Raw genomic sequence first — 25036 nt, 5'->3', positions numbered from 1 at the left:
TTAATCACAAACAATCAAAATGACTTTTGAAAAATCTAACATTGAATGACAAATGACTGTTCATTTTCGGAGAATGTTTTCCCATTTTCATGTATTTTTTTTTTCTCATTTCGTAACTGACTTCATTCCATATTTCATTAGTCTAATATCCATACGTATATAATGTATGTAATATATTCTACACAGTTCGCTCTGAATGTATGAAATTCAAAGCCTCTTCTTCGTTGCGCAGATGCACTGTATGGCCATATATACATTATATAGCTAACTTTCATGTTTATAATTATTATGTAAAGTTTTATCGTAAGTGGGACAGAAACGGTTCACAGAAATAGTTATACCCACATAGCGTTGATGTACCTATTAGCATTTTCTTGGCTGTCACATTATGCCATATAGGTGTCTGTCGTTCGCTACTGCCTCCTTCTAGAGTTATGCTAAACTCGATTCCCAAATACCTACACATAATAAAAATAATAATAGTAATAATGATAAGGGTCGCAAGATAAAGTAATGAATTTGGAAAAAAACAAGTTAGGTATAAGTATTCAACTCTCGTGGATTTTTACTTTGCACGAATGAAAAAAGAAACAGTGCTGTTCTGGACAAGATTTAGGAATAGAAGAATGAATAAAAAAAAAAAAATTGTGTATATCTTACGATAAATAAAATAAAATTATAACATACATAGAGAAAAATATGTTTGACGTAGGATTGAAAATAAAGAAAGAGTATAAAAAATGTGGAATAAGAGGACGCGCGTGCAGTGATTCTTTGACTATAACAATAAATGTAAAATTCACAAATCTTAATTATAATTACAGATAGAAATTTTTAGCTATCTTCATGCAGCAGGCAGTCAAATTTTGTTTGTAGAAGGAGAAGTGAAAGAGGAATAAAATTTGAAACTCTAAAGGAAAAAAAACGATTTCCTAAGGAGGAATGATTGCCCCGTTCGTGTTAAGGAGTCGTTGACTCCGTGCTGGTTGAATTTAATTGACTTCATTGCCTGCGAGAGATCCTGACGGTTCGTACCGTGCGAATCAAGGCCAACGTTGTAGGTAGGTATAATGTACATATACATGTAACTACCGTAAGCGGCCTCGTTGCGCTCCTTCCGATGCATCGAATCAGCTCTTTCGAATTTCCCGCCGGCGGGTATTCAAAAGTTCTGAGAGAACGGTTCCCGGCTTTTAGCAAGCTGGCAGCCAAGAATTAAAATTTTTATCGCCAAGTAAGGCATCTTTCCGGCTCTTTTCATTGTGTGTTGCATCCGCGAAGTCGAAATGGTTTTCAAGTTGATTTTATGTGACTAACAGTCGTAGCCTATAGATTGACCGACTGATTTCAGGGAATGGACACGCGTTAGTCATCTGCGGTTCTTGTCGATTTCAAATTAACGCTAGTTCCCCCCCCCCCCCCCCCCCCCCCCCCCCCAAAAACGACAAAGTAAATCATTTTCAGACGGTATCAGTGCACAGACACTCATTATCGTATCACACTGTAATAACGTAATTACCGGGTAGATTGTTAATTGTATATCAGTGATCAGGTCGGAATAAATTTCACTGATTACAGAAGTGACTAGCCGAGCAATTTACAAATATCGAGAAAAAAATATTACGTCACCTTTAGGAACAACTTGATAAAAATTGTACAGGTCACAAGGTCGGACTTTATCGGCTGGAATAACCCAGTAATCAATGATCTGGGAACAGGTGATGTATAAATATGCAGATAATGATACAGATACGCTAAAGTGGTCGGTTTTTACTTAAAACTTCGTGAATAACAGTTCAATCATGACGTAAACCGTCGTGACCGTCGATTCGCTCTGGCTTAATTCGATCCCTTGACTATGAAAATGGTGTTAAAACATTCTCACCATTGTATAGCTATAAAAGTGTCACGGTGTGACAGTTGAAATAAAGGAAAAAAAAAAAAAAACACGAAAGTGTGTAAAACTTAATACCTGCAGGATATTTTATCTGCTGGCAGATAATCTTTCCTCCACGTATCAAGAACTATTATATACATCATCAAACAATATGGCGGCGAGATCTGGACTATCAGTAGATGACTTCAGCTAAATTACGCGATTATAAAAGTAAGGAAAACGTAGTGCAAGCTGTGAGGCCTTAGTTTTTTCACGTGGAATTAATATACAGCAAAAAATACAACGAAAGATGTATTTTAAAATTAAATATGGCCCAGTCAAATCAATGCATTATTTTTCCACCAGATGTCACACCGTCACATTTTCACTCCCATAATAGATTGCGGTAAATGCAGAACCGATCTGTGCAGGATACGCGATGCAGGCAGGAACGGATGATTGCATGGGAAAAAAGAAAACACGGCCTGCGGCTGTAATAGATAGACACGTACCGAATTTCAATGGGGGTGCGTGAACTCGGCATGGGATGAATCATCGTCGTATAACCACCCCCGGCTTGGGCGTGGTGCAGGAGACGTCTCGCCCCATCGATCCTCTCTCTTTCCCCACACCAGGAACTCCCGGAGACTAAAATACACGGACACAGACTGCAGACACGGATGTATAATATTCAATTCGATTCCCGCGGCTAGCTGATCGCTGTTCTGTCGTTTTATGATCAATAGGGCCCGAATTAATATGTAAATGCATATTTTTTATTTAAATCATTTTCATTTCCTATTAGGTTTTCGTACATAAAGTATGATGTTTGGTGCCAGAAAATTCAGCTTCCATTGTCCATATTTTAGTCTTTTTTAAGTCTATATGCATACTATGTACATATTTCGTAATTTTTAATACCAACGGTTTATCCGGGCCATAATGATCAAATATTTGATCGATGATTTAACCTTAGTCTCCGATCCCTGGATGTATTAGACAATCAGGAATGGTAAAGCTGATTTGGTCTATCTTCGATAAAATTATTACATTCGCGTCAACATCATATCTCCGAAGATAAAATCGAATTCATTTTAACGTTCAGCGAAAAGAAGCAATATATTAATCCCTTAATTATGCATAATTTTCAGTTTATTGATTATTTTGGTACAATTGTATCCAAATTCCGAGTTGTACGTAGATTCAACCTTGTGGAGTAGAAAAAAAACGTGCATCCCTGTTCGTTTTTATTAAATTTCATGTACAGATATAATTGATAAAGACTGCATGTTCGATTAGATTTTCAATTTGATGCCTACAACCTAGGAACGTTTAATCATCGCGTTACGTGGGATGACTCGGAGGTTCTCTTCCGTGTCTTTAATCGCGGTCGCATCCTTGATAATTGGTAGTCTACGTATATACCTAACTATACACAGAATGAAGTTGCGGGATTTATCGTCGTCAAACCGCGAGCGAATAATTCGAGCTAGTTTAAAACTAGACTCGCTCTACGAACATTATATTATTCATTTATACCGCGGGGATGTGATTAACGGTAGTTTTCGTTCCTTCTAATTATCCTAATTAACACGGATCGTCGGGTTGGCGATGGACCTTTTTCGCGATAGTGCGACGGGCCATTCCCTGGTTATTGCAATGTGTTCCAGTTCACTGCGTGAAACGTGAAATTTACGACAGGTACGACGATGTACACTTGGGGACAATGAATCTGAGACGGCTTATTTTTTACACCAGACAGTTATGTTGGCAACACTGAGAAACTACGATTTGACGGTCATGGATTATGTCATGTTTATTGAAATTGAGTTTGTTTATCGCTCGGCCGACTATGGCGCTGTAGATTTCTCAGTGTTGCCAAGATAACTGTCTGGTGTAAAAAATAAGCCCTCTCAGATTCATTGTCCCCAAGTGTACATCCAACGTAATTCGGTTCACGTAACACGTAGGTAGGTTACGTTATGTATAAGCTTGAGATGTGTATCAAGATTGACCGTCGATCAATCTGTGACAGTCTGCCAGAGAGAAAATCAGCACGAGCATGAAAGTTGAAGACGTTCCTAATCCAATTTGCGTTTTGAACTGTACGTGAAACGTCGAAAAGTGCATAAAAATGGGAAATTTTAAATATTTCCATAACACGTGACCTAAGTCTGGATGCGGTGTAATTGAAATTTACACCCAATTACTGTTTTCGTAATATGACCGACGGCGATCGGCGAACACGAGGATTAGGAATGTATGCTCATTACAGTGTTTCAAAAAAACCGACTATTTTTTTTTTTTTCGAAGAACATTGAAAAATCTTCCGAGTGTCCCTCAGAAATGACCTCGGTAAATTATGAGCTCTTAATATTGATATTTCGAGGTGGCGATTCTCAATTTTCTATTTACCATTTAAATAACATGGGAAAAAATTTTTTTTAAATTTAGAATTTTATTGCTCGAAAATGAATCAGTGTGAAGATATAAACAAAACATATTCTTGTAGGAAATTTTACGCTCTGCAAAAAAGATTTGACTAAAGATTTTCGTAAGGTAAGTCGTTTCGGAGTTATCAGGCCTAAAACATCGAACCGTTTGGAATAATGATGTTATTAATTTATAAATGCTACAAAACTGACTCATATCACTTAAATGCACAATATTATTGATTTTAAAATTAAAACTATAGACTTCCAATGAAATTTTAATTAATAAATTTCATTAATCAACGATATGAGTCAGTTTTGTAGCATTTATAAATAAAAACATCATTATTTCAAACGGTTCGATGTTTGAGGCCTGATAACTCCGAAACGACTTACCTTACGAAAATCTTTAGTCAAATCTTTTTTGCAGAGCGTAAAATTTCCTACAAGAATATGTTTTGTTCATATCTTCACACTGATTCGTTTTCGAGCAATAAAATTCTAAATTTAAAAAAAAATTTTTCCCATGTTATTTAAATGGGAAATAGAAAATTGAGAATCGCCACCTCTAAATATCAATATTAAGAGCTCATAATTTACCGAGGTCATTTCTGAGGGACACTCGGAAGATTTTTCAATGTTCTTCGAAAAAAAAAAAAATAGTCGGTTTTTTTGAAACACTCTAACGCACATGTGGTACGAATGCGAAATTACGGTTCAGAGGTAAACCGCAACTCGGTTGTAGGCACAGGTATTATAAATGCCGCATCATGCACGATGACGGGACAATGTATAAGCAAATAGATGTGGAGTGCAGCACACCTTCAATCTTCGTCAAGCTCTTTATTATAGCTACACACAGGCTGCCTTGTCTTACATAAATTCCAAACCATGCGACACTGTAATCATCCGCTTTTGAAATTTAATCTAATCGAGGGAAGATCTCGAGTAATTGAGTAACGCGTGTCACATATTCAACGCCAATCATCGACGTGTAGGTAGGTATACGCTGCACTTCAGAATATAGTCGAAAAAGTGTAATGTGAACGGTGCTTTTCAATCGACTGTTTTAATTTTCATTTTTCGTCAAGTTTTCTGTACTTCTTCACTTCCGTCGTCTTAAAAACTGTTTTGTATGCTCGATCGGTCGCTTAGCTACTTCCGGTTTAGAAATATTACAATACCACGAACTCGGTGAAGCCCAAAGAAAGATATAAAAACGCACACGTGGTCAGAGAGAATGGAGGAGAGGTAAATCAGTCTTGGAAAAAGAATATGAAATATAATAATAATAATAATAATAACAACAACAACGACGGGTGGAAAACCCTCAGCCCACAGAGATAACTGACGGTGAGTACCGGGAAAGTGTCGAGTATTAGACGAATGAGAACCATACCATGTTCCATCCGCTGTTTCGTTTAACAGAAGGAAGTTTATGGCGCATGTGGAACATATATACACGCAATGCGGAAACCAGAGCTACGAACGTTATACCCAACGGTTTATCGCTGATGTCTTGACTTTCATACATTTATAAATGTATAAACGATACTCTAGATTGGTGTGCGTCTTGAGGACGTTCTTATCGTTCTTATCATGATTTGAGACGGATTGTACAATATACGCACGAGTATCTAGTAATAATTGTTATTTTTTTTTATTTTTAGCAATTGCGTAACTTCGGCTTTTTTTCTCTCTTTCCTCGTTCCTTGTTGTCAAAACGATCGATTCGATTGATCCCGGTTTATCATCAAGGCGATAATTTTATTGCAAGTACTTTTAAGGCGTGCTATCGATAGACTTCTTGTGTTATTGTTGTTTCCAATCATGCTGTACGAATCATTCGGAATGAACGCGATCGTTTTTTTACCATGTGATTTCTAACCACGTTCCCCAAAAAAATCCCCATATGCATGTAACGTGGTGTTATAGCCTTAGCATGTGCGTCTACCGGATCTCTCTTTCTGTATAGAGGATCCCACGCACATGGATGACCGAACAACCGTAAAACATGAAGAATAATGAAGATGACGAGAAACATCACACGAAAAATTATACCTCTGATATTCTACTGCGAGAGGTTCGTTTTTGCATTCGTTAGTCGAGGTAATATCGACGATTCTATATTATATCCCCATAAAAGAATTTGAAGGATATTATTTTTGAGACTGAACGTTCCAAGTTTCTTACAAAAAAAAGTATATTATTACAGGCTCCGAGGAGAGTACAATTTCGAAATTTTTAGGTGAGTTGAAAAATTAACGACGGAGCCAGGAATCGAACCTGGTATCTAGAGAAGCTTTGCCGGAGACTTACTCCACTAGACCACCTAGCCGCCCTGACTACACTGTCATTAATTTCTCTCATCACCTGTATTTCGAAATTGTTTTTGTTTTCGTGTGCCATTGAATTTGTTTACATTTGAGATTCGTCGCAGAGACACATTTTAGACTTACAGGCTCCGTTATGCAGACACGCCGTAAATGAGTTTTTACACTGTATAAACGCCGAAAACGAAAGGGAGGGCTGATGTATTGCTAGTTTCGAATTAGGGACGACAGTTCATGGGGTGCGGACGTATACGTAATGCGGATATACCATCAGCTGACGATTCTCCCTCCCCGATTACTATAATACCGTGAGTCATAGGCGCATATATACCTATATATACCTATAGAAGGAATCTATAGAAATACGGAAAATCGATTCTTAAATCAGGCGACCATCTATAGCTCAATGTGAATTTTGCGAAGCAGCGATGCGAATGCACATCTCGAGCGCTCTGCAGGGACGTCCACGCGAAACTACGTAGACCCTAAACGCTCTGGAAAAAAAACGAAACCCATTAAAGTATTAGGAAATGCGAGCGAATGTAAATTTGGTTTGCAGATGTTACGAAAGAGTCCGCAGCTAAATTCCCATTATTTCAAAATTAGTTCCGACGACAAGAGGTGGATCGATCAGTTCGTACGGCACTGTCTTCAAACCCAGAAACAGTTTTGTTTGCTCCATTCTGTGTACTGTAAACAATGGCGCACTTCCCATAGCAATGATCCGCATTCTACGCGTGCTCTGTATGTGAAATTCATACCGATCGTGTGCATCGAACATGAACTTGGTTAACATGCCTCGGTGAAAAACCGTTCCCTCTATATCGGTGTGAGAAGTGCAGGGACGATCTATACTCCGACTCCTCGATGTGAAACCATGATATTCATGAGAAGCGCCGTTATTTTCTCTTACCTCCAAATCAGAGAAACAATGCGAATTGCCAGGTCGTTAAACGAATGTTGAAGCATAGCGCAAGTCTCGAGAAGAGATTGTTAGATCGTGCATGAATGGGAACGAAAGGTATTTTTTACTCGAATATTTGCGAATCCAAAAACCTTTTGTTCATTGAATTTCTACATACTCCGGTGAAAGTTCTCCGCCCGCAGTACCCTGGTGAAAATGATTTCTGCGATTTTGTACGATTTTTTCGGAAAATTCGAATATTTCGTATAAATGTTTACAATATATTGTAAATTTTTATAGAATTTTTATTTTTTCACTAAAAAATCTACAAGACACTACAATTTCTAACCAAAATTAACAATTCTTTAGGAAAAATTAAAGTTCCGTAAAAAATCGTTACAGTAGTTAGGAAATTTTCACCATGGTATCCATGAATGAAGGCTGTATAAGGAGATTGTGCGTGGATGCGTGCCGGCACTACTTCCACTACCACCGCGTTATAATTATACGACTTCTGATGTCGGTGGCGAGACGCGAGGCCGTCAGGTATGTTAGTATGTACAACCGGAAACGGCGTGTATACATAGGAACTCGTACAGGCATCGCGCTTTTTCTCCTCGCGATTGTCATTATTTTCTTTGGCCCCCTTAGGCCACCACCTCCGTCGCGACGCGGGCAGGTTATAAGAAGCGCGTTCGTGGACCGTCGAGGGACTCGTAGATGCTTGCAGCCTACTACCAGGATCGGGTATTCGTATAACGGGGCGACAGGTGGTGAGCAGGAAAACCAGACAAACGAGGCTTGAACGAGAAGAGAAGCCGCGAAGCGACGAGACCCGGCAGGTTCCTGAATCGCCAGCTTTATATTCGCGATCGCTGTTCTGCAGCTCAAGTGCCTCTGTGCTCCTTGTTCCTGCCCGAGATCAACGCACTCTTCATAATCCTCGACCGGCTAAAGCCCGTTTCACGCGGTAAATACGACGCGGCATGCCCACGGTTTGCCCCAGTTCCACAATCAACGTGACTAAGTTAAGTGTACCAGTTATTGAGACGTTTAGACCCAATTGTTGCCCCTATTATTTTCGAAAATTACAAATTGACGCCACGAATTGCTACAGAGGGTTAGACACTGCTAATTTATTTGTTTAAACACTTTAGAACTAAGGATCGAACAGATACAACCGTAAAAAGTCAATAATTGGGACAGGGTCAATATGTGGTACACTTACGTTACCGTACGCGAGCGTCGATATTGGGTCAGACTTCGACCCGAGATCCTTTTACTTTGAGCAATGATCAGATAAGGTGTGTAATGAAGATATCATGTGATGTCGATGTGGTGCACCCGGCATAAAGATGTCGGAAGATATCAGGCGCCAGGTATGCACGTCAGGTTTGTAAATCGCGATTTCGAGCAGTGAATTACGCCGTCTAAAGAAACTCGCGAAATATACGTTATATGGTTTACTTGGAATTGTCGAAATCGCAAACGAGTTTCGGTCGTGTATAAGCGTTGGCAGCGACTGGAAGACCGGACTTGACCTTAAAATATCCGTGCAGATGATTTATACCCAGAGCGAGAGAACGTCGATACCTGATAATGTCACCGTCGTTTATAGACACTGAAATACGCTGACTTGGGATATCGGTGTACAGGCTTGTATCTGCAGGGTTATTGATTCCCGTTTAGGAGTCTCAAGATCGAGACTCGAGAGTCTGGAGTCTGAAGAAATCAATACCGCGGTTGCAAATCCTGAGCTTCCGTTCATCGTATTCTGTAGATTCACCGTCGTTCGGTCTACCAAACAAGCAACGTTCATATGTGACAAGGTCGAGGGTCTTCTTCATGTTATTCATTTCCCGGGAGAAATTTCAGGAGCTTGCCAATAATTTGAGCATAATGAATTATGGAGATTCAGATCTTACAGTATTGTAATTAATTGTACACCGCGTGCGGTAATGCAGACTTCGTGATGATCTGTTCCCTACTTGGAAGCGGACACGATTCGGTATATAATACAGTACATACTGCAGACGGCTGCAAGTGGTGTTCCTGTACAATATCTGAGGAACTGTCTTATAGCCTCACAAGTCGGCGAAACTCCGAAGCCACAAGCCAAGGTGAAGGTGCCGCCTGACCTCCAAACGAACTTGAACTTGAAAGATGTGAAATGCTCACACATTCCCAGTTTGGGCTGATATTGTAAGCGGTATATAACGTTGAATTGAAAGTAGATATTATGTGTTTGTTCTATTCTCAACACCGGACACATTGTCTCTTGCTGTATGACAATGAGCTATCTGACAATCTGAGCTGTGTGTCTTCATCTGCATAGTGCGTGTCGAGTTTCTCGAAGCTCACCTACATATATTCACCATTTTCTCCCGAATCAGCTATTTCGTGTCTACCATGTCGTTTTTTTGTTTCTTGAATTCCTCTTCACAGCTCAACTCTCCTGACACCTGATTGTGAGTCGGTAGTATACTTTAGCCACTCTCCTCATTTATTTTAGTGAAGAATTCCTAATTCGTACCGGATACGCGATTGTAAATAGAGACAAGGTACGCTTCGATAATAGAAGTTAATATCCGGTTGGTCAAAATCGATTTGATGAAGCGGCGTGCGACGTTGCCGGACCACTTCTATAAATATCCGTGAACCCGAATAACGGTTTTCATACTAAATTTAGTAAACAAATCGATTAGAAAAAACAAAAACACCAAAAAATAGTGGAGAGTAAAAAAGAATATAAAATTCAGTTTTAAAATTGGCATGTACGTGATGTAAACCGGGAAAACGACTTTGATATTAGAACAAAAAATAAATTTACTGGAGCTCATGCGTCGTGCGCGGTTTTTGCGAGATTTCTCCATCCATCCCGTGTTACAACAGATTGTGGGGCCTTATCGCGGTTCGGCTCGGATATCAAGCCGTCATAATCTCCAGCATTCTCCTCTTTGCGGCGCTTCAAATGAAACCGGAAGACGTCCGCATTCAACGATGACTGTTGGCAATAACGAGTTACCATTTAGGGAAGACCAAACGCCTGATGTCTATAAGTATAATATTCAGCGAGAATAGATCCTCATTAAACACTTCCGAACGATCAAATTTGAAACGACCTTTACCGCCCAGTTCTCACCAAATTGGTAAAACCATTGTCACTTTCAACGAGCTCTCTTTTTGGCGCCGTACACTCCAAAGAATGCCTCTCAATTATCATATACCACACGTCTTATCGACCCGTACCGGATCCATAATTCCCGGCCAACGGTTGCGCGGACATCCGGCCTGCAAATACCGAGCTTAAATTTTCAAATTCCCCGACTGTTTCGGGGTTCTTAAAATACCCGAATGACTCAATAGCTGATCACAGCCGTAGATTGTGCGGAAGGATACTCAGTTATAATAATTGTTGTATCCAGACCGAGCGTGTCTCTATGTAAAACTGATAATTAACAGCGCAATCGCTCTTCGATAAGCTGCACAGATCGTGGCGTGTTTCTCACACATCAACGTATCTGCAACTCGCGTTGTTCGCATTGATATGCATAAACAAGAACAGCCACAAGCATAGAGTGTGCGATGTTTACAGAGACTTGCGGTTCGCGGTGTCCCTGATACGTCTGCAACGCTTGCGGAGCACCGGGGCTGCAGAGCGCTCGGTAACCTTCTCATTGTCAACCCTGTAGCGTGTATTTTTAAATACCGGATCCTCGAAGAACCGCCGACATCCTGCGCAGCCCTTTTTATTCTTGTTTTATTTTATCGTCGACCCTGCGTTCAACGGACAGCCAGTGGTGAACGGTGTCGAGTTCTGAAGTCTGATCCTGAGAGAATTTTGCACTTACTATAGTATACCGCGTTTCTAGTGCAGAGAGGATATTATCGATCAGCGGTGGGCACTAAGCTAAATATAATCGATGCATCGATTAATCGAGTCGAGAAAAATAATTGATTAATTGGTCGATTGGTTCGTATTTCTTTTAAACGGTGCATATGAATCGAAAATTTCGTAAACTTCGGTATGTAGTCTTTCATTCAAAATATTTCTCAATATCAGTTGAAAACATTCGTATAGCTTTCACTTGTTATATCAAATAGATACTTGGTGAGTAAGACGATGATAAAACTTTATTCGCATAAATTGATATTGCATTGCATCGTTCATGGGAGTAAAAGACAAAAACCGATTGTAAAATTTATAAAAAAACTTTAATCAAAATTGTAGAATCACACGCCGAAGCCTGACTAACGCCGAGTACAACGAATAAAGAAATTTGGAAAAAAAATTCGCATCAATTTTTTGCTTCGTTCTGTGGTTTCTTGGTTATATGCCATTGGTATCTGTGTTCAAGTCACACGATGATAATTACAGCAACATATCCTATCGCGTATATGGAATAACGGATCCGTTCGATTTCTCGTTATTTGATCATCTCTTGGCCAACTCGACTCTCGGGTTATATCCTATATATAGACGAGGATATTATATTTAAGTAGTTTTACCTATTGGAAAGGCCACTTCTCTCCTAGCGGTACATTGTATGTATGTGTAGATATTGCAGCTGCCAATTATACGCACGGTTTACCTGCGCTATGTGTGTACTCACGATCAGCGACAAGGTTTTTACCTTCTAGCACGTTATATCCAGATCATCATCGGTATTTTCTGCAATTGCATCTACAAGCATTAAAGTCTTGCCATAAGTTTCCTCAATTCCCGTATAATTTAGTTTGCACATACAGGTATACTGTGACAGAAAAAAAAAAATAGGAGATTAGGAATATGGAAAGAAACCCTCTGAAACGTGCCGATGTCCGCAAACTGCGAATAAGTTAATTCATTAGAATTCTCTTTTTTCATATACAAAGGTATTGAGGTCACTGGGTAAAGTGTGGAATGTCACTTACTGGTACTGTACATATATATTTACAGGAATAGAATGAACCAAATTGGACTGTGGATGATTTCGTTTTTATTTCTTCAATTCCGTTCGTTATTTATTTTCTTTAACTGCAGTTTATCGTCAGTTGGAAGCACTGCTGAGGCTAATTGACGCGAGATCGACAGACGCGTTACGTGCAGAGTATCATCTCTTGAGAATACCAAATTTCTGGGTCAAAATCTGCGTGAAATTTTTTGTGTATGGGTGATGTACATTGTGTGTTGTATGTAAGCTCTCGCACAGCAAGATTAACGGTATTGTATATCGTTCACGAATTCACGAATACGTACAATATAAAACACGGTACACACAGTCACGAGTTTTAGTGCCTTTTTGGTCGCGCGTTACCCTCATCGGCGTGGTCCGCTTTTTAGAAACCTAATTAACGGTCGTTAGCTTTTCGGGAATTAACAGCGATTGTCTGTTCACGGATATTTTACTGCAACGCGCGAGTATTGGTATACAGGTACCTACAGCTCGAATCTTCTCCGGTAACCGTATGTATGACTGATACGTGTATAGATATACCTCGTACTCTTAGTCGGAGTTTACACGGTCTTTCACCTTTCTCTTCCTCATGCCCCTCTCCGGGTTTCGCCACTTCCTGCTGATTCGAAGTCTTCGATTTAACTTTATAAGTCTTACCCACTTAATGGTCCCCAGCTGATAGGGGGTAGTCTCACATCTCAATGATTTTTTTTTAAACACTTTTTTTCACAGTAAAATTTATTCAATAATTTCAAATTTCATGCACATATAAGAGGAAGTTATAAAGTGAGAGGGGAATTTTTTTTCATCCGTTTCAGATGGTAAATCTCGCTGGAATGACCGCCTGAAGTTACCTCTATTTAAATCTGGCTGACACGATATCTCAACTTTCATACATCTGAGATAAGAACAAAGTATTATTCTATAACTTCCTCTATTATGTATAAAAACTTTGAAATTTTTGAACAAATTTTACTGTGAAAAAAAAATTATTAAAAAAAGTCATTGAGATGTGAGACTACGTTCTTCGCAAGGTCGTTTGGCATTAGTGCAGCCAAATAAGGAAGTAAAAAATATTACCTGTATTCATTTGTATCTACTTAAATATTAGAGTCAGACGTGACAATTGGGTCCTCGTAACGTGTAAACAAGCTTGCATAACCGTCTACCAATGCTTATAGGTAACGCCTTCGGAGATTCAGAATTTCCTCTTTATGTATACGTTATAAATATATCGATTATATAAGGTATACCGACAAGAGTACTCATCGCACCTCAAGGTCACACCTTTATAAGGATTTTTCATTGCCCCTGCTAAATGAGATTAGAGTGATCGTTATGTCATGGGAAGTTCCAGAACAATTCAAACATAAGCCACGCAATGATTTCTGCGTTTTTATATTTCTTTCCATTTTGTTGAAGAAGTATTTACCCCTTAATATTACAACTCATATCATATATATGCAGACCGGGAGATGAAGAAGTGGTTCCGTGAATTCGAGCCGTTAAATACTTTGCTGGCCTTTATTTTACATCTTCAATACTGCAACTGTCGTGTAAAAACTTGTAATCAATTGGAGAATTTATTCGAAGAAAGAAAAATCTCGTCGAACGTTTCTTGTTCGAGAGCAAGAATTCCTTTCCATAAACATGATTATAATAAATAAAATGGACCGGAAGCGTCGGATGCTGCAAGATTGCATTCAAGTGGAATTTCCCGCGTGTATCATATTATATATCATACACAGCGATAACTACACGCGTGAAATTAAAAGGCATTTATGAATACCGGGATGAGATACTCAATGAGCATTACATGTAATACACAATTCATTAAGGGAGGAAACGTACAAAACAATTGAACATAGACTGTCGTAGAGAGAAGGACGAGGCGCCGCGACGACGTACGAGATGCGAATACGAATATGATACGACCATCCGGAGTATAAATCCTTGGAAGAAGAATCAACGGAATATAAACCGGCGATTTATTCATTCAAGAGAAACGATGCGTGATCGAGAGTCGAGTAATCGGACAATATTTTTAACAACGTTAGTCAAATATCAAGGCACAGAAAATTGTATAAACTTCTAACCTTGTATTCGGTAACATTGAGTAAGTATACAACAAAAAAAGAATCCAATGTGAAACGATTTTTTTCATCTGAATAAAACTCTCATCTAAGGAAGGTATCCCAGGTCGACCTCCCCGATTTGATTCCTTTTGTAATACGTTACAGTAGACTAAAAACTAAGCGATACGTATTTTTTTTTTACCTGCCATTAAACACTTTAAGGGGGTGAAACAAACTTCTATACTAAGGCGTGTCAAAGGGCGATTTGGCAGTTTCACTCACGAGAACATAATATGTTTCAACTAATCCGACTGAAAAAGTTTTCCCATAACGAGAAATGAAAAATGTAATTTTCTCAATTTGAAAAACAATAAACTGCCAAATCACCCGTTGACACGTCTTACTTTGGAGGGTAATTTCACCCCCTTAAGGTGTTTAATGGCAGATAAAAAAAAATACGTGTCGCTTAGTTTTTAGTCTACTATAGCGTATTACAAAAGCAAAAAAATTAAATCGGCGGGATTGACCTGGGGTACTTTCCTTGTTAGTGCAGTTTGTTCTCCGCACGCCAGACGGTGACTTCCGATAAGTTGGATTCCTGCCTTACCTACCGCACGCATCGACGTGAGCCACGAAATATGCGTGCATGTGAATGTAAACATGCAAACGCGCGACTGCCCGTGTATTATATGCCAGTGCCGATTGTCAATTCCCTCGGTGTCTCGGCTACCACACCCTTCGTCGATCCCTCTCCTGCCGCTTCCCTCCTTCCAGCATCGCGAAGCTTCCAGAACGGCGTGATCGTCTGGTCCCGGCCGTCCCGTCTCGTCTCCTCTGCTCCTTAGCTTCCTTTTGCTTCGGCTCAAGCGTGGCACCGTGGCCTCAGGATCCGTAATCCTGGCTGGGCAACAGACAGAACCGTCTCCATACACCGTTGCATCTCGCCGAATCAGTATTCGCAGTGCATTCCTCACCCCGTCGCCGATATTCTCTTTCATTCAAACTCTCCCGCGCTTTTTGTCTACCAATTCGGGCCTCCTCCTCTCCTACTGGGCCTACCTTGCTTCATTCATTCGCGTTTTTTGGTACTTGAATCTGCGGGATCATTCACAAGTTGGATATTATGCAATATCAAATTCTCAGACCCTGCAGTGACCGTTGATTCGATCGTTGGTATGGTATGTTGGGAATTTTGTAACGGCTGATGTCATTGCTGAAAGCTGGACGATGGGGGGGAGTAATTTGTTTGAGAATTCGTAGAAACTACACGCGTTATTCTCTCCGTTCAATCCATCTTTGATTTTAAATTTCAAAGAAGAAGGGAAACTGGGAACGCCCGTTCTGTACACCGAAATACACGTTTGTATCTTTTTTGTTGGTCCCCTAACTGGTCCGAGTTTTTGGACCCACATCTTGGGCCCGAGTCTGTGAATTAGATAGCAACTCGGCCTTCCGTTGGATGAATGTTTGTTGTGAAAGGTCCATTCCTCAGGCATTTATACGTATTGGACTCTGACGAGGGTCTCGTAATATTTTCACCCTGTGTGAAATGTTGGAACGTTGAGCCAACGAAGTTCTACGCTGTAGCTGAATGCGAATGTTTCTGAAGTAAAAAGTTACGACTGAAAGTTTGTAACACGTCAAAGGACACGCAGCTTTCGTTGAGCTATTCGAACGGGCGAGATAAGTTCTTGTTAATCCGTTTCTGCGTGTAGCGATGAAAAGGACGGCTATTTAGGGTAATCCTTGCCATTAGCCCCACTGCTGACCATGTCCCGATTCCTTGACACACACTGCCTTGGCAACGCGTTTGCACCTTACCTGCCTGCTCTGATATACCTGTTCTGGGTCAGCTGTATGTGCAAGGTCAACCCTGAAGAACTTGGTACCAATTACTCACTCCAGCCAATGTCTCGTTCCGCGTACAACGATGTGACCTAGTACACTGTAAAAATTGACGGTGAAAAAATTAAGTCACGAACAAATCGAGCATTTCGCTATAAAGGAATTGTTCAATTATCATACATATATATACATGTTATATGTATACCGGAGAAGTTTCGCTAAGCGGTAAAAAGCCGTCAGAGGATATACTGGTAAATTATTTTTATCAACAACAATTGAACATTCCGTAAAAAAGATATGTAACGCAAATGCGGTGACAATAAATTCGTGCCGATTTCTGCCGGTCCCGTGGCAGCTGCAGGAAGATAACATTAATTGCCTCCGTACAAAAACGGCGAAGGCACTTGGCTTAATCTCACATCCGCCTGTCAAACTGCCGAAAGTACCTAACACCCTAATCGCTGTGTATAAAACAGCTATCAGGCACGTTTTACAAGCACATTGTCCGCCTGCGCAAAGTACGTACCTACATACCCGAGAGTATATTAAACCAGTTACCCGAAGTACAATTTCTCTGGATACATAGATTACTTTCACTCGCTCCGCGATACCGGGTCTCGAGTTTAACGATAAACTACGGTTTTGTGCGACCGATAAAACCACCGTTTCCCGGTCATGCGTCGTGCGATGTCTGCGCTTCCCGTAAGGAAAATCCGTTCTTGACAAAAGCCGGATAAGGATCTAATCGGTAGTCTCTGTAACTGCGGCGATAACCGTGTAGCAATGTATTATATTACTCGGTAGTTACTTCATGAGCAAGAAAAAGTAAAAGAAAGGCCAAAAAAAAGAAGTGAATATCCCTTATAAATGCCCACATACCGCAAAACATCTATTCCGCATCCGTTTTTCCGTTACTCATGCATAGTCACAGGGTGGCCACTAAATCTACATCACAAAATTCTCTGACTTTTCCAAATTTTCCAGAAAAAAATCTTATGATTTTCCCTGAACAATTTGAATAAATTGGTTATACCGAATTGAGAAAAGCTTTTTTTCTGACAAAAGTCGGGTCTCACTGTCCAATTTAACCGATGCGAACAGTCGTTTGTAAGGTAGTATTTCGAAATATTCAAACTTTGAAGAGAACCTTCCGGTGATGGTAAGAAAATTGGTAATCGATCTAATTTATCTAGAGCTTAAAAAAACTGTGGAACTTGTTTGTATGAAAAAAGTATATAGTAAACGAGTCCCTGACTATTCGAGAATTGCAGAATTCCATGACGCTTCCAGGTTTTCCAGAATTCCCTGACCAGTGGTCATCACCCTGAATTATAGAAAAAAATCGATCCAAAAAATACGAACTCCTAACGAGGGTCCGATGTCCCGTAGTCGGAGGAACGCGAGATTAGCTCTGCAACGGCGGTTACTGACGCGGGCGGCGATGCTCAGGGTGGGAGAATACGTGTAGCTTCGGATCGCTCTTGGTAGTTTCCAAGCAACCGATCGAGCCGGGGGCTGCAGTGACCTCACTCAGTGACGGCAGCATTCCATCCTATACGGCATGTTCAACGTTTGAAGAATTCCAGTCGCGCTACTCGACTATAATCGCGGTGTAAATGCTCACCTATAATAATACGCATACAGCGGGAGCTGCTCTCCGCGCTCGTTTTGAATCATCGATGATTTCCGAATCGGCCGAGCGTCATGATGACCTACCTGCGCCTGCAGTGCGTAAGCGATAACTACGATGCTGAGGTCACGCGTACGAGCGACTAAATATAGCGATTATCGTACTCTCGGATATTGTCACAAGGCGAATAATAATATTATTTTTCCGAACTTGGAAACCGATCGAATTATAATGACACCGATATTAACACCAATTTCGTCGTGCGTTCTTCGCCGGAATTCGACATCCAAAATTTCACCTGAACCACTTTACGTTATATGGGTATAAGTCACGCGAATTTGAAGCTTATAAACGCCTCATTTTTTCACGTCGATAAAAATTCGCAATTATGTATATGACGGGTCTATAAATCACCCAGCATCTATGGCTTCTACGTACGTACCTACGCGATAATAATCGCTTGCTTTGATGCGTATCTGTACAGGAATTAACTATACAAAGTCCGTGCTGCTCTCACTCTCTTCCTCTCTCTATCTTTGAACGAGAAGACCAGCCAAGTTACTTGCGACCAGTTGCTCAGCTGCATCGACTCCGTTGTCTAGGCTTTTCCTGCTACTACCCGATGTTACGTTACGCCATACTCGTCGGGGTTTCATCGTTCCCTAGCTTTTAACTAGCTTTTTTCAATAATTCACCACTCACACTCCATACTTTCGTCATATTACACCACTCGTCTACTCTCTACTTTTTCAACATCTTCCCGCATTATTATATGTATCAGTGGATTCAACTCACTTGTTGCCATTCGCTCACTCATTTTACCATTTATTTCTATGTACTTCTAAAATAGATCTGCGTAGCTACCTAAAAAAGTAATTTTATGTACAACTCGTTATAACTTATTTATCGTATTCCACCATTTGAATGCTCGTTATTTTTCTTGGTTTTTACATATTTGCCATTTGTAATACCACCAGTTTGCCTTTTGGCTTATTTCAACCATCTAATTCGATCTATTCTAATCTCTCTCTGTCTCCGTCTTGTTGTCTTTCTCTTCTTTTCCTTCGATTCTCTGCAGTATTTCGCTGTAGAATATAATTCCGTGTACTGAAATCCTAAGGCAAAGCCCGATATTCGATATAATAGAGACACGCGATGATCGGCGGTGCCGTCGGGCGTGAAACGGCGGCTCTACCCCGGCGCTGCACGACCGGCCACCAACACTGTAAAAATGATGATTCAACTAACCGGACGAAGTCAACGGCCACCGGCTCGGTTACATTGCATGGCATGGGTAGCGCGAGGAAAAGATTGACTCGCCAGGTTGCGAATAGTGTATGTAAATACATGAACTAGAGAGAAATCCAGAGAAAAACTGAATCGGAATTATCGAACGCGTTACGTAACGACCGGTCGAATCGCTGATGCGAGAGGCTTACAGCTCCTGATTATCCCGAGCGATCGCCTCGCCCAGCCAGGCCTAAAATTTATATTATGTCCATATAAAAGCGGGATAGCTCCAAATACGGGCTATCAGCGTGAGATAACTGTCCTCAATACCCATTGGCCTGCACCGACGTATCAACCTTGAGGCCCAAATAAGGCCCTGTCAAGGTCCCCGGCTGGACTTGCGCATCGTGTAGGTATAAGGCTGATCAACGCGTCAGCTTCGGCATAATAATTACTGGATTATTCAGTACTTGGCATGATCGGCGAAGTGCAAGTGCTCTGAAAGTTACCGATTAGTCATCGATATTATTAAACATAACTGTCTTAGCTCGGTGAAAGTAATCCCTCGAAATTTAGAGCCAGCTGCTACGAGCTAATTGCTCCATTTTTTCTTTCAATTTTGCGTAGTTACAAGGCTAAGCCCCTTATTCCAACTTATCTTTCACTCGTGAAAAGAAGATTTTCCGTTTAAACCTACCTTTTTTTGGTCTAGATGGCGGTTATCACCGTTTTCACGACTTAAAAATAAGTCAGAATCAGGGGCTGCGCCGGGAATTTCCAGCCTTTATTCTTTCGTTTTTCTTTCCTCCATGAGGGCTGTCTAGGCACGGTCTTCGGCTTCGGGTTTTCGGAACGCGCAATGACGTGGCGGGCGATTCGGGTTGTCTACCCGTCTGTCTGCCTCCTTTCTGCCAGTATCCAGGAGCGTAGTTGGACCATTAGTCAACAAGGCGTACCTACCACCATTACATTGGTAGGTAGTGGTAGTCGCGACTCCGCATTGAAATCAATAGTGAGTCGGTATGTGCCCACGCCGAGATTCGGTCGCTCTAAGTTCAACGGACACGACTCCAACTGCTGGAAAATGCATTGTCCCCGACGCCAATGAAGATAGAAAAATATACCCAGATATACACGAACGTCAATAATGTGAGAACGAAAGTCTTCCAGGCAACTTAAGTTAAATTATTATACCAGCTGCAGTTATACTATACGTGGATGATGCGGAACTTTTTAATTGCCGAACGATTCTTCAATTGATTGGCAATCTGAGCACGTGGTGCAGGCATTGTAATTACAATCCTATATGTATATTACAGTCAACGAAAATTGATTAGTCAATATGTATATTAACGTTGATCCAGAAGTTTGAATTCTCCGAAGCGAATCGATTGACTCACTGTACCTAATCAGTTTTTGTTTATCGACGAAGGGATTCGTCATCGATTTCTCAGCAACTGCATTCCTACTCTCTAACAATAAGTTAAAACTTCGAATAATAATTCTCATAATAATTCTGATTGCAAATCGTACTTAATACTCATCGATTATAATTATCTTCCAAAAATTCTTCGAAATAGATAAGTCATATTTTTAAAATTTATTTTCCGATCCCGACTGCAGTTGTACATTGAAACGTATCTGTAAACCAGAAATGAATAATCCATATAAAAAAAAATAAAGTAAATAAAGAGACCAGTTACTGCTCCTTTTATGGTATTAAATCAGTCATGCAAAATTATATCGTCCGACAAAGCATCGCACGATTTTCCGAGGTTGACAACGATCGTCCGCGAAGAAATAAAACTCAGAAGTCTGCTCTCTGAAGTTTTCCTCGCCACGTGGCCACCCGCCGCCGTCTGCCACTATACGCAACGCACCGCATGCGTATCGATTTAGAGATACGGGGGGCTGCATTCGCATTCACATGCAGGCAGAGGTGCAGGACCAACACACGGAGATACGGTAACCCCACAAGCACGCGACAAGGAGGCTGACAGGACGCCCGTGTGACTGCAGCAGAGCCGCTATGATCGACCCTACGAGACGTGACGTTGTAGTATCCTACTGCAGTGCCCTATGGCCGTGGCGTAGGCGCCCTTGAATCTATATTTAGCTTGGCCACCTCGAGAAAGAGGTATAGAAAGAGAGTCAGAGTGAGAGAGAGAGAGAGAGAGAGAAGAGCGATGCGCGTTCTAGACGGCGAGTAATTAACTGGGTGAATACTCTTTTAGCCTTCTCGCAGATATTTTTGAGAAAATAGTCGTCACGGTGCGACGGCGTATCTACCGTCGACTGTTTTTTCGAGTAATATTAAACGTAGGATAATGTATTACACTGTCAGACATACCGGCTGCAGCAGTTCGAATAGTCAGTACGGTGTACGGTTATCGATCGATAACACCGTTGAATGCTTTTCGCAAACCGCAGCGATTAAACGCACTGCATACTCGCGGAAAGCTTTTGTATAAATTAACAACTACGCGGCAACCGATTGTTTAAGTTATCGTTGTTATACTTTCTGCATGCGGGGATAATAGAGTTATGCACTGCATGGTAAAAAGAGAGGAACGTATTCAGCTCCACGTTTAATGCTTTCGTATTCGTTTTTCCTCGATAATATTATGTTGTTTTTGTTTTTTTTTATAGTTTGTTTTGTTATCTTTTTTTTTTTTTTTTGAACCGTCGCTGCAAATTATGCTTATATCGCGTACATGAGTTTGTGCATACTTGTAGAGATAACAAACAACATGCGTGTATAACGATCGTACGATGATGCCTCGTTTCAAACTTCTTGTCCGGTTGGTAGAATCCCCCCCTTTACCCACGTACGCATATTTCAAGTATTATGATTCGCAATGCATTCTTTGTTCGAAACGAAAATTATTACTAATTTCGCATACCTTGTAAAATGCAACGCATTACGTATATTTTACGCATTGTACGCAACGACGAATGGATATTTCCTTCATTGTCTCGAGCACATACATATTACAGGTGGTGTTGTCGGGTGTCGGCGTCCGTTGGGGAGAACTTTCGAGAAAAGAAACCTCTCAAAGGGAGCTGTCGTGCGTCCCAATAACTATAAATAAAAAATCGAGTTTATAATCCATTCTAGCACGTGTTACACATATTTTTCGTCTAATATTCGGTCAGGCGGTTTAAGAAAGATTATTCGAACGCGCGACCGTTACTCGGTTCGAGGCTTGCTGAGAGAGCCGTTCGAATGCTGCTGATACACCAATATTTGACGCGCATGTGTGTATCGCACGTACGTGTAAAACGTATGATACACATGAAGCGAGACGAAAAGTGCGAACGGAATTTGCAACAAACAAGCATAAGAAAACCGTGTTGAAAATTTCATACCAAATGGATGATTATCATGTAGCACCGCATATCCCCGCGCGTATTTAACGTTCCGATACGAAAAGCCGGGGAATGAGAAAAATACGGATCGGGCAAACAGGTATCATTCGAATGCAAATTGTCTCGTTCGCTCTCAAAGCTTCGCGGGCAATTGAGAGTCTGTCGATAAATTGATTTCTGAATAAGGAAGGGAACGAGACAAAAAACAAAAAATCTCGAAAAGAAAAAACGAAATTATCGGACAATGTAACATCGAATATCGGGCATGTTACGTCAGGAGAGACCCAGGTTACAAGGTCGCTTCAATCCTCGTACATACATACGTATTTAAAGCATGACACTTACACACGCTCGATAACATTTCGTCAACCGTTAGTCAGGCCGCAGGCCGAACTATACCGATCTATAGGTATGCTGTGCGTTGTATGGTATACGCTAGGCTACGGTTCGAGTATCGTACACTTTAAACCGACATTTGGAGAACCTAGCCGTCAGTCGGCGCGCGGACCAATCGGACGGCTCCATTCGTTTTATGCCCATATATGGCAAGGGCTGTTGATCAGGCTGGTGGGGGAACTCGGACGATTCTATTGCGGCTGCCGAGGGGAGTCGGGCAGGCCGTTCAAAAGTCTAAAACATGAAAAAGATGGGTTTGTTGGATAACAAATGAGCCGGAAAAGAGCGATTTCCTCTAAATGATTAGCCCGCGAACCGTCGGTAGCGAATTTTCACTCCTTGACAGAGAATTCCAGGGCAACTTATACCGGAGATCGGCAGCTGCCACACCTTTGGACGAGTCTACTTGGCCGAGGCACGATTTTCCTCAGTGGTCGGCGTCCCTCACTCACGCCATATTTCCAGTGTTGATCGCACGTGTGACGTTTCTCTGTCTCTTCAAGGTGAGTAAATTATTTTATTCTAACGGTGGTAAAAACAAGTTGAGCCTACCGGGGTCAACGAAACTATCAATAGACTGAACGATTTCGCTGAGACCGGCGTATTTGGCAGCGAACTGTCAGAATTATCGGCAAATTTATCAAAACCCAGCACTAAATACCGGCTCCGGCCGCCATCTTGGCAGGGCGTTGCTCTCTCCCTAACCGATAATATTCTACGTTTGTGAATTTTATTCTTAGAAATTTCGTTATACGGGGCACGATCATTTCGAGAATACGAATATCCCGAGCAGTCTAACAGGTTGCCTCGTCGCTCGGTGGTTTAATTCCTCGTTTACAGGTGGTCCGGCGAGCTTTTAAACCGCATGAGCTATTTTTAACCTTACGGCGACGACTTCGTCGACGCTGCCGGTGACGTTAGAAGCACTAACCTACCGCCAGATATCTAGACAGGCTATTTGCCCCACGTTTATTTTAAGATTTACTCTGTAAATAGCCTGCTTCTCAATGCCGGTCTCACCGAATTAAACTATATCTAATAGTTCACCGGAAGTTCTGCGTCCAACGCGTAGCCGTCCGGTTCTGGCAACCTGGTGATCAGAACACGCATGCAAAGTATGTCGGACTAATAGCCTGTTGTAATGTCCACCTCTCGTCACGTAGCGTGTAAAAAACGTCGAAAGGATCTGCCGATTCGCACTTTTCGATACCCCGGTTTTGAGGTTATGGCAAATTCTAGTTTCGATATTACGATACGTATGTACTCCGTAAATTTGTACTCCGTATTGCGCCAAATGTTTATCTATAGAAAATGAGTGTATTATCATTTATATATGAGTGTATAATGCGGTATATAGACCCTTAATATTTGTATCTCGAATGTTTGTTCTTTCCAACCGAAAATTCGTTCGAAATTACACATTCTAGACCAATCTCAAAATTAGGAACCCCAGAGTGTGAAATAAAGAGAGACAAAAACGGGATGAGAAAATTTCACGAGCAGAGTATTCGTTGCTGAAATAAGTGCTTTCACGCAACTTATGTACCGAAAAGATCAGCGAATTATCGAGAATATAATTCGAACTATAGTTACCATTTCGTATAACAGTAAAATATCTAGAAAAGCGTGGTAACTACCCGCGGATAGAATTTATACTGCAGAATACAACTGCAAGTGACGTGAAAGAAAATCGGTGGATTTAAAACTGCGGGTCGCAAACGATCTGATCCCTTTTCCACGTGATACTGATTGAGTCTCTCCTGCACACGTGTCGCGTACTCTGACAGCGGTTACGGTGTTTTGACAGGTACCTACCGACCGACCAACCGATCCACCCACCTCCTCCCATACTCGGGTGTTTAAACATTCCACGAAAAATTGTTCAATTGTACAAATACCGGAAATAATGGACAACAACTACGTATTTCGTACCATAAGAAGAGCTAGTCGGGGGAGGGATAGAGAAAAAATTCATTGACATTGGGTTCGGGGAAAATGCGAACGGCTAG

General features: G+C 41.1%; 1 protein-coding gene and 1 long non-coding RNA gene across 2 annotated transcripts in view; both read right to left on the bottom strand.

Annotated features, from left to right (window-relative positions):
• The window catches only part of LOC124211888 (uncharacterized), a 34746-nt gene that overhangs the window by 8872 nt on the left and 838 nt on the right, over window positions 1-25036 (bottom strand). Inside the window, exon 2 of the mRNA XM_069133788.1 lies at window positions 2389-2524. Coding sequence (XP_068989889.1) covers window positions 2389-2524 — 136 coding nt within the window. The remainder of the gene's footprint in view (window positions 1-2388; window positions 2525-25036) is intronic.
• On the bottom strand, window positions 13764-23237 carry LOC124211890 (uncharacterized). The gene is made up of 3 exons (XR_011176480.1): window positions 22977-23237; window positions 22166-22344; window positions 13764-16502 (listed from the first exon to the last, which is right to left on the bottom strand). It is a non-coding gene; the product is annotated as an uncharacterized lncRNA (long non-coding RNA).

Source organism: Neodiprion pinetum, chromosome 2, assembly GCF_021155775.2.
Source record: "Neodiprion pinetum isolate iyNeoPine1 chromosome 2, iyNeoPine1.2, whole genome shotgun sequence".
Lineage (NCBI taxonomy): Eukaryota > Metazoa > Arthropoda > Insecta > Hymenoptera > Diprionidae > Neodiprion > Neodiprion pinetum.
Note: the sequence above shows the minus strand (reverse complement) of the source record. Positions and strands in the feature narration are given on the sequence as shown.